The 12,292-nt window shown below is 23.7% G+C and overlaps 1 protein-coding gene across 1 annotated transcript; it reads left to right on the forward strand.

Annotated features, from left to right (window-relative positions):
• The first annotated feature begins 7,403 nt into the window (after nt 1-7,403).
• On the forward strand, nt 7,404-10,502 carry LOC126551865 (uncharacterized). The gene is made up of 3 exons (XM_050206206.1): nt 7,404-7,850; nt 8,746-9,095; nt 9,602-10,502. Exons 2-3 carry the CDS (start codon nt 8,810-8,812, stop codon nt 9,736-9,738), a joined length of 423 nt encoding a protein of 140 aa, XP_050062163.1. The 5' UTR covers nt 7,404-7,850; nt 8,746-8,809; the 3' UTR covers nt 9,739-10,502.
• The last annotated feature ends 1,790 nt before the right edge of the window (nt 10,503-12,292 follow it).

Raw genomic sequence — 12,292 nt, forward strand, 5'->3', positions numbered from 1 at the left:
AATTACACAAAACCGACAGTTTATAATAATATTCTTTCATGAAATGTATAACCTAATTTATAAGTAACAAAAGTATTTATCATGATTTGCCAAAATACGATTAATTTATTTTAACAAATGGCAAAACAAACCACCAAGATTTGTTCATTGCATAATTTAATAATTTCAAATTAAGCTCAAATATGAAATTATAACTACTGAAAATGACGGAATAAAACAAAAATATTTACATTAGTTAGTAAACATTAAGTTTTATGAAAGATGGAACTAGTTGTCATTTCAATTCACAATGGACCAATTTAATGTCTACTTAACAGAATCAACCTTAGTTTAAAGATTTAAGCTAAGCAATGTAAACTTTAAAGATAGAACTCAAAATATCAGTATTATCACAGCGACTTCATTATTAGAAACTTAGCAAATCCTTATCAATGTAGCTTTAAAATGAAAAGAAATGAAAAAATGTAAAATATTTATTTACTCAATATAAATTAATGGATTTGTACGTTTAATAAAATAGCTTAATACATATATAATACATATTAAGTACATATTTTACTCAAGGAGTTAATACACTATTATTACAAATATTATACGATATGGATATGATAAAATAGTTAAACTAATAAGTAAGTCTACAGATTTGTATTAATGTGTAATTGTACGGCCAATGGTATAAAAAATTAGGTACCTTATATCTTCTTAGTATTTGATTTTTTTTTTTTTTTACTACTGTAAATTAATACGACAACAGATATAATTATTTTTAAAAATCACAAAAATCCCACTAAATGTACCTTTTGTTTACAACCAACTTCAAAGGATCCAGATATTCAAAAAAAATTTCAAAAACTCTCTCCAAGAGTTTCATCAGAAGATTAGTGACCACTATATTCAACTCGAGACTAAAACTTATGTGGGAACTACAAATCAAAACATATTCACAGAACATATTTCTAGTATTTTTTCGAAATTTATCTCTAATCTAAATGACTAAATCAGTCCGCTTATTATACTCCTTATAGATAATACTATCTTGTAATATTTTCCCTTTCGTTCAATTTTTCCTCAATAAAATCTTATCAATTTTTATTCTACTAAAAACAAATATATTATTCTTTACGTTTTATGATCGGATTTTACCTAATACCATGCTATTTATTATGTTATATTATATTTTATTATACTAGGTATTTTATGTCTTATACCATTCACTAATTATTACTTTTATCATAATATTTCGTTATTAAATTTTAATAATTGTAATTATTTCTTGTATATTAGGTATAATAATTGTTGAGTTGTGTTAATTAAAATATTGTAATTTAATAATAATAATAATAAAATATTCTTCATAAAAACTGTGAAAAAAAGATATTTTAAATCTAAGTTGTACTTTTTTTTGCATGAAAAAATAAATCACACTTTTTTGTAACATATTTTTATCAACTATTTTATTTAATATTAAATCAAATTTTCATGACCATTATAATAATATATTTTATTTGATACGAATTGTATTCTCGAATAGCATCTACTATGTCTTACCTATTTAGTTATAAATATTGTATATTCATATAACTAACTATGTGTATAAAAAATATTATTTTATTTTACTTACACGAATGATCAGTAATATTAAGGATTTAAATAAACTTTCAGTTTTCTATGTTTTAAACAATTATATGCACAATACAACACTATGGGTTTAGGTTAGAATGATTTATGGTCTCCAGAAACTTTTATTTGACACTTATTCCATTTGCACAACACTTTCACCATCTTTCGTTTTTTTTTCTTTTTCTTAAGCTTTACACGAATGTTTTCTAGTGACGAAATATTATGTGTACGCTCATGATTTATGGCCATAGTGAACAATCGTCCAAAATATTGTTCTTTGTCCTTTCAAATTTGGTGTATTTGAAAGTTTAGTTTATTTTCTATGTTATATAATGCGTTTAGATAATATGAATAACAGTTAATCATTTTAAAAAAACGAAGTTGAAAACATGTTTAATTTTAACATTTGCTTAATGAAACAATAATAATAAAAAGAAGAACCACTGAAATTTGCAACAAATAATCTGTATGTGGAATCACATAATATATAGTAATATACTTATATACGTATTATTCATAATATTAAAATTAAAATTTCAAGTACCTAGATAAAATCGTATTATTTAATTTTTAATCCTTAAAATGATAATTTAACGTTAAAATTATATTAAACATTTTTTAAAATATATTATATACATTTTATATGTTATATTATAATAAAGGTTGTAAATATTATATCAATAATTTATTGATTTTTCGTTGATGTTGAATGGTTGAATGATAAATGAAATAAAATCAATAAACTATAAAAAAAACATTATTTTTCCCTTAAAAATTACTTAAATGACACAAGAAACTTTCATAACAAACTAAATTAATCATTAGTATGAGCCGTCAATTATTGTCATGTTTTGAAAGTAGGATACTTGCAGTAAAGGGTAATTTTGGAAAGCACAACATACTTCTTACTCGAAGGGTAAAATTTGAAAATAGTTTGAAGTAATTGTTTTGTCAAATTCTCGATAATAGATGAAGTAACTTTTTGGTTACCTATAAGGACATGAATATATAAAACTATTGATAAATATCATCCAAAGATGGTAGATAATTCAATGATTTAATAATAATAGTTGACTAAACTCATAGTATTTTTATTATTATTATTAACAAAGTATCTATATAAAATAAAATAATTTTATGAAATATTTTTAAAAAAAAATTTTATTTATGTATGTGTAAGTATGTAAGTATATTGTTTGTGTTACTATTTATAGTTCTTAATACTACCGTAAAAATGGATTTATCAAAGATATATTTTTAATTTTTTAGTTATACTGTTATGATTACTTGACTAAAATTAAATTAAATTCGATTATTTCCTTTTTTTACTTCAGTAAATTATGATAAAAATATATGTTTTTAAATTAAGTATCTCATACATTACATGTAAATATAGTAAGTTGTACGCTATAAAACTAATATACATAATATGTCATTTTCTGCTTCAATACATAACGATAGGTAAAAAAAAAAAATGATGTGAATTAATAATTAAACCATAAAAACAAAAATTAATTTTAAGACTTTTTATTTTAAGTATTCAAGATTTTACCAAATTTAAATAATATAAATTAAATCAAAAACTGTATTACTGGATAGTGGATATATGTAGCTATGTATATATATAATAAAAATAGAATATTAAATTATGGTAACATATTCATTAATATATTAATTTTGTGCAGTTGTTTCCTTTGTATTTTAATGTTCACAGTTCTTTTATTTTGCAAAAATTGATAAAGATCATTCATATAATAAAAAACACAGTTCTTTAGATTTTGAGTACATCTTAGACATATTATCATATTTCTTATATACGCTATTTACCATTAACCGTTACGGGTTAACTCGGATATTTATTTTAATACAGTTTTAAAAAATGTTGATTAGTATCTACTATTATGTATATTGTAGTTCAAAAAAGTGGTTAACGATTTATTTATAAAATTTTGCAGATAATGTATTGTAGCTGTATAACAGCATCATGATGCTCAACAATCTAAAAATGAAAACTTCATCATGTAAAAAAAAATTAATTAAAATAAAATAAAAAAACTACATTAATTTAAATCCTTAAAACGAAGTATGATTTAAACAATGATTTGAAACAGTCATATGGATTAATCCGTAGAGTATTTTAAAATGAATGCAGCTTATCAACTCTTCCCAGGAGCTCCTGAAAATATCTATTGGAATTAGTGATCCGTCAATCAGACGTCAATACCACAATGCAGCTTTTGAATACATTATAACGATGCCATATTTAATTATCATAAAAGTTAAACATAATGTGTAAAAATATTATATATTTAATATATATAAATAAATCAAAGTGTACTGACGGTCAAAACAAATTTATCAAAGATAAATGCTATACAATTAACGTACTTACACGAACAAATTACCAAAATATGTTAATCTTAATCAAAACATAGTTATTAAACAGAAGTATTAGGCTTTAGTTAATTTTATATGACGTGCAAGATTATACATTTTTGGTCCTAATGTAGAATGCCGCTTAAATATGTGTGGAGAGGAAAAATGAAATATTTTAATAATTTTCAAATTTTTCCATATTACACTCAAGTATAACAAACATTGGACATCACCACTGTTCACCAATCGGTAAAGCACGATTCCGCACATTTTATCTTTTCGGGAACATGATTCCATTCGATTTTGATCAATAATCGATTATCAAAATGACCCCAAAAACAACACTACTCTTTCTGGGAAATGTTGATATTTATTATTTATTATTGTAAATTTATCTTATTCTCTTAAATAATAACGTTATAAAAAAGTAATGAACTTAAAATGTCAAAACTTAAAATTTTTGTCAATTGAATTCAATGGACAAATTTTTTATTACGAGTTTTAATAATTACAAACAAAAAAAAAAATAATAATAATTTGATACCTTGGTACTTGTTTACTTGTAACAAATACTTGAAAAATATTTTATTATTTTTGATGAATCAAATATTAGTGATATTCGTTGTTTTAATTGTTTTGATCTAAACAATCAACAAAATGGTTTAATATTAACTAAATATACTAGTGAAATATTTAAATGATAGAACAAAAGAAAATTTATGATTTTAAAAAGTAAGTATTATCAATCACTTAACAATCAACTAATTTTAAATTACTTTAATGGATTTAAAAATGTAACTGATTGCATGTTTTATTTAAATATATATTTTCATAGATACCCTAAATACTGTAATCTGACTATGTAGATATTCTATTTACTCGCAGTTAGACCACTTATATATTATAATCCCAAACCCACAAACATACCATTTTTCAGTTAAAACGAACAAATAACCAATGATATTATATTTCAATGAATTTGTTTATTAAAATTTACAGTCAAATTTATTTATAAAAATAATAATGATAATAGGTAGGTACTTACTTAAGTATAATTAAAGATTTCTAATATAAATAAATAAAAATTTATAGATAAATTGTTATATACTTTTTTAATAATTGGAGACACATTTTTAATAAATCCAAATAATTATAAAAATCAAACAATGTATATAATATGTTTTATCTATTAAAGATATAAAATTTATAATGTTATGTAATAAACAGTTAATACATTATAATTATTAAAATATAAGTATATGTAACATTATTAAGCATTGTGTATAATAATTATTTATACAAATAAACTACATTCAAATTATAAATTATGAAATATAAATAATGTAACTACATTAAAAAAATAAATAAATGTAAATACGTATAACATAAAATTTTTAAGCACATTAATTCAATATGTTTAGCTAAACAATTCAAACATTAAAAACAGAACAATTTAGAAGCAAACATTTGTTTAGGTTGGAAAATGTACCAACAATTAGTATTCATGGTCGGATAGGCTTTCAAACTGTGTCATTTTTTTTTTAAAAGGCTTCAATTTCTAATGCTGTTTCATTAATTATAATGATAGCGTTTTGTGAATCTTTGATCCCACATTTTACATAAGACTTGTTTTCCGTTTACGTCTCTTGTTACTTTCCTTGATGAAGGAATTAGCACACTGTGTAACAAGTACATTATTATCAGATATTTGGAATTTGAAATACAGTAATTTAATAAATGATTATCCGAATGGTATGTGCAATCCAATATATAAATTTACTGACTACAGTGAACAATAATTGTACCATAGTATACCGTATAGTAGGTACTTATTTTATAATTTTAAAATGACATCCGTTATTAATTACTAAATTATGAAGAAGGTACCTTCTACATACTATAGTACTATAAAGTATATAATACTGGTTTTATTTTTATTAAATTGTGAATTTGTATAGACACATCTACTTAAAAAAAAAAAAAAAAATCATGATAATTTAACAAGCACCTCGCATCATTATATATTATGATATTTTTGTTTTAAATGAGTATCTGAAAATGACTGAATACTTAAATTTGTAGTTATGTTCCAATAAAATAAACTAAATAATTTTTTTTTAACTCTAATTTGTGGAGTAATTACTATTGAATAAATTTGGTGTAGTTTTTAATTTTTCTAAAATGATTTTACTTCCATAATCTTTTACACGTTCATACTGTGTCTTAGACACTTCTTCAAATGATGTTATAAAACAACTGCAACTATTTTAATACAAACAATGTTATATGCACGTTAATTCATAAAATATTCTTCACAATGAGGTTATTATTGTGTATCTAGATTATTTAAAAACACAAAATGATGATTATAAAAGTGCCATTGTTGCTAATATATTTACATCTAATGAACCAACTACTGTAAATAAAGTGTTATCCATATTTTAAGAGGATTATGGTTATACCTTTCAGTTTTCAAAAATTCTACATAACTTTTACAAGGTTAACAGAAAAAGAGAATTTTTATTAACATAGTAATGAGTCTGTTAACAAAATTACTGCAAATACATTTGGTATTTACTAGTTTTAAAACTTGAGTTATTCTCAATAACTTATGATTACATAATAATTCAATAAATAACTTTTTTCCTTAAATGGCATAAAAAAATACCATCAGTGTTGTATTGGGTATGTTTACAATTGAGTAATCCTCAGTGATAATTCTTGTTTTTTTTCCTATTTGGCTAGTAACAAGTAAGTTTTTCTTTGCTTGAATTCATATTAAACTAACTAGGCATTAATAACCATATAATTATCAAATAATACAATTATTTAATTTTCTTATTAAATAACTGGTATACTATGTAACATAAATAATTATATATTGTAGTATATATTTATTAATTGTGTCATGACTAAAGTTAAGATATTAATATTAAAATATACAAGTATATTATGCAATACTTATACACATTATTGAATTTACATTAGTCCCAATATCCATTTAGCTAAAGCAAAAAGTTACCCCGTACAGAGAAAGAGCTGCCATTGAAACTTCTTCTTTGCTGACATCATCACCAAGTAGTGATAATGATAACTACAACGCCAATCAAACATTACCAATCCTATCTCTATCATTAAATATACCCTTATCCAATCCTACACCTAATTCTATTGTACAAATGCATAATTGTAGCATTAATCTGAAATTATTTTTAATTCATTTAACAAATAATAATATAAAAACGGTAGAGTGCATACGACAGTAGCATAAATATTAATTAGTTAATTATTTTTATATGTTTGTATAAACAAAATAAAAGTTTTAAATCTACATGTGATTTAACGTAGTTAATGAATTATTATAATTATAATTTTTATTATTATTCGTAATTATATTTTTTTATTTTTGTTGGTATGACATACTGTTTGTCGTGTTTTTTTATCTTACGGCACTACGCTGTTTTACCAATATAACCACTCTAATGAAAAAATTAAGTCAATTGATAATCTTATTTTACACCTCTACAATAAATTCAATAATTAAACCTACGATTGATTAATAAATTAGAATTAAGGTATACTGCATGTCATTCGATATAATAAACAAACAACAATTATATATTATAGCTATTACTATTATTGTTGTAATTATTGAGTTCTGTAGTGGTGAACAGGGAGGTTATATACTACCGCGGTTACCTCCACCCACTCGTTGGTATAGTTGCGCGCGCATCGGCGGCCAATGACTAATGCGTTTCGCGTGTGGTGGCTAGGAAGAAATTCAGACGAGTCATTTGTCCACTTGTTCACTGTTGCAACACAGCTCTTATCCGCGGCCTGTCTTGGATTCAATCGTAAGTACTAGACTATCACACCTATTGAGAGTAATATGATTTGCATTTAATTATATAATATTTTTTCGCTTATTCTAATTCTTATTAACTGTGTGTGTGTGTGTGTGTGTGTGTGTGTGTGTTTGTGTTTGTGGGTGTGTGTGTGTGTGTGTGTATGTGTGTGTGAGTGAGTGTAATTGTGTTATTCAATACAAACAGAGTGCTCAAAAATTTTGAAAATGGTCATTAGATTAATTGGAACTGAATAACGATAAGACAATATAATTAATGAGATTGTTAAATATTTTACGGGTATGATAATGGCAATTACGCTTTCGCGTGGTTTTATAAAAAAATTAGTGCAAACAATCATTTAAGAGGTTATATTGTTGGCAATGCCGACAACGCCCTGTTGCGGAGACGGTGGTAACAGCGTTTTGTAGTGTCGCCATCTTTTTATGCCGACTCTCTTCGTTTCTTGACGTCCGTCTGCGTTGGTTTTTAGCCGTTCGTAGGTTTTTTTGCATATGCCTTGAAAACCGTCTGTGTCGGCGTTTTACGTTCGTAAATTATTGCGAATTTGTTGACGCTCGTCAGCCGTTCGTACGCTCAAGTGACGCGTTGAAGCCGCAAAAGATTATTTTGTGCTCGACCATTTTGGACTTAATTTTTTTGCGCCTTTTGTTTTGAGTCTGACGTCGGTATAGGCATATTTTTTTTTTTTTTTTTTTTTAATTAACTTTTACATGAATTACACACCATCCACTTTGAACACCAAGAGCCATCACTGATATTTACGATTTTATTTATATTTGTCTACTCGATTACCCAGTAACCCGATAACCTAATTTAATATAATTATAATCAAAAATTATAAATAAGGTTAATACTCATTACATTGAAAAATTTGTTACAGACGCGGCGCACGGTAAGAAAGTACAGCATATATTGTTGAATAGGTTGATAACAAGGTTGAAAATATGTCTATTGAAACAAAAAATCACGAACTTACCGAGGAGAAAATTAGTGATACGAAGATAGTTCCAATTGATGTAGAAGTTAATCAGCAGAATGATAAAACGATGGATAAGGATATGCCCACTGAGAACACTTGTTCTGTAGATAATATTTCGAATAAAATGGACTCTGAAGATGAAATCACTGCTGGAAAGGATGATGTAAAGTGCGGGTTCCGTGTTTTAAAAGATCCTGATTGGGTAAAAGAATGTAATTGGAGATCATTACCAAATAATGGAGTTGACGAAGGTAATAACTAAATCTATGCTTTAATATTATATATTTTACGTTTATTGACAATATGACAAATATTTGAAAAAAAAAAAACTAATACCTAGTCACTCTTTTTAAAATTAATATGATTATCAATAACTGTTACATTATTGTAAGTATAAATCTTCTACTACTAAATTTTAATAAATATAGATAACATAAACATTTAATTTTTTTAAAAATACCACAGTGACTAAATGTGATTGAAAACTTCTTACTAATACATATTATTTAAATTCATAGATAATAAACTATTTATTAATTATTATTAAATTCAAGTTAAATGGTTCTATGAAATTACTGTAAATAATAATTCTATAATTGTATTGTTAAAAGCAAATAGTTTTGATAAGTTCAATAGGTTTTGTAAAAAAAATACTTTTATTAATAATTTTATACCTATTGGTTTGGTAGTATGATTTAAATGAACTAATAGTACCATCTATTTATTTATCATTGATTTATTTATAAATATTTTTTAGCGGTTAAAGAATTCATGACATGTAAAATACATGATCCGACGTATAGACCAATTCCGAGATTTCTTAATCTCCCCCTCACATTCGAACAATTCAATCCGGTATTCAAATCAAAAGTAAACAATGATCCAAAGGCCTAACCTAACTTCACTGTGCATTTTATATACCTAATGATATTTCCGCCATAAAGTTCTCAGTATTTATCATTTTGTAATTGATTTTTTTTTTTTTTTTTTTTGTATTAACTTAAATGAAATGTTTTGTTTCCATATGATTTCCATAATTTACTAGATAATTGTACAATTGAATTCACTCAGCTTATAATATAATACAAGTACACAATAAAATGTGTATGTATAATAAGTACAAATATAGAATCTTAAGTAAATTTAGTTTGAACTTTTTTGTATTTTTATTCATTTTTTTTTTTTTTTTTAATATTAACTTTAATTGTACTAATTAAGTAATCTGTTTTATAAATTTTTAAACAATTCATAAATATGTTATTATCCAATATGAGTATTGACCATACTCGTTAGGTAGTGCTTATCATTTATTGTAATTTAATATAATATAGTTGTGTGTCACCGTATATGTAACTTTTTAGCACCAATTAAGTGATTTTTTTTTCCATTGGTTGTTTCCCTTGATATTACAATTTGAAAATAAAATATTTGTTAAAATAAGAATTGATAAATTATTTTATCTATTAATTTTATTTTAAGTTTAATTAATATTTCATCTTAGTATCTACCTATAATATATTTGATCTGCTTTTTGTTAAAATATTTTAGAATTTTGTTAATTTTATCATTATTAATTTAACGCATATAATATATTGTTGAATTAACAAAATTAAAATTATTTCAACAAAATGGTTAATATTAAACTAAAATATACTTAGTTGAATAATATTAAATGATAGAACAAAAGAAAATTTATGATTTAAAAAAAGTAAGTATTATCAATCAAATTAACAATCAACTAATTTTATAATTACTTTAATGGATTTAAAAATGTAACTGATTGCATGTTTATTTAAATATATATTTCATAGATACCTAAATACCTGTAATCTGACTATGTAGATATTCTATTTACTCGCTTAGACCACTTATATATTATAATCCCAAACCCACAAACATACCATTTTTCAGTTAAAACGAACAAATAACCAATGATATTATATTTCAATGAATTTGTTTATTAATAATTTACAGTCAAATTTATTTATAAAAATAATAATGATAATAGGTAGGTACTTACTTAAGTATAATTAAAGATTTATAATATAAATAAATAAAAATTTATAGATAAATTGTTATATAATTTTAAATAATTGGAGGACACATTTCTAATAAATACAAATAATTATATACAAATCAAACAATGTATATATATGTTATATCTATTAAAGATATAAAATTTATAATGTTATGTAATAACAGTTAATACATTAAATAAATATTAAAATATAAGTATATGTAAACATTATTAAGTATTGTGTAATAATATTATTTTATACAAATAAACTACATTCAAATTATAAATTATGAAAAATGTAAATACGTATAACATAATTTTTAAGCACATTAATTCATTATGTTAGCTAAACAATTCAAACATTAAAAACAAGAACAATTTAGAAGCAAACATTTGTTTAGGTTTGAAAAATGTACCAACAATTAGTATTCATGGTCGGATAGGGCTTTCAAACTGTGTCATTTTTTTTAAAAGGGCTTCAATTTCTAATGCTGTTTCATTAATTATAATGATAGCGTTTTGTGAATCTTTGATCCCACATTTTACATAAGACTTGTTTCCGTTTACGTCTCTTGTTACTTTCCTTGATGAAGGAATTAGCACACTGTGTAACAAGTACATTATTATCAGATATTTGGAATTTGAAAATACAGTAATTTAATAAATGATTATCCGAATGGTATGTGCAATCCAATATATAAAATTTACTGACTACAGTGAACAATAATTGTACCATAGTATACCGTATAGTAGGTACTTATTTTATAATTTTAAAATGACATCCGTTATTAATTACTAAATTATGAAGAAGGTACCTTCTACATACTATAGTACTATAAAGTATATAATACTGGTTTTATTTATTAAATTGTGAATTTGTATAGACACATCTACTTAAAAAAAAAAAAAAAAATCATGATAATTTAACAAGCACCTCGCATCCATTATATATTATGATAATGTTTGTTTTAAATGAGTATCTGAAAATGACTGAATACTTAAATTTGTAGTTATGTTCCAATAAAATAAACTAAATAATTTTTTTTTAACTCTAATTTGTGGAGTAATTACTATTGAATAAATTTGGTGTAGTTTTTAATTTTTCTAAAATGATTTTACTTCCATAATCTTTTACACGTTCATACTGTGTCTTAGACACTTCTTCAAATGATGTTATAAAACAACTGCAACTATTTTAATACAAACAATGTTATGTGCACGTTAATTCATAAAATATTCTTCACAATGAGTAGTTATGTTCCAATAAAATAAACTAAATTATTTTTTATTAAAATAATTAAAATTCTTGGAAATTTCAGGGATGGATATAATTGTTAATAAAAAATACTAAAAAAATTTTTTTTTTTTAGATCTTTTAGTAGGTGATAATTTAAGTTTACATACAATTTTAGTCTTTGTTCAAAGTTTTGT

Source organism: Aphis gossypii, chromosome X (genome assembly GCF_020184175.1).
Source record: "Aphis gossypii isolate Hap1 chromosome X, ASM2018417v2, whole genome shotgun sequence".
Classification (NCBI taxonomy): domain Eukaryota; kingdom Metazoa; phylum Arthropoda; class Insecta; order Hemiptera; family Aphididae; genus Aphis; species Aphis gossypii.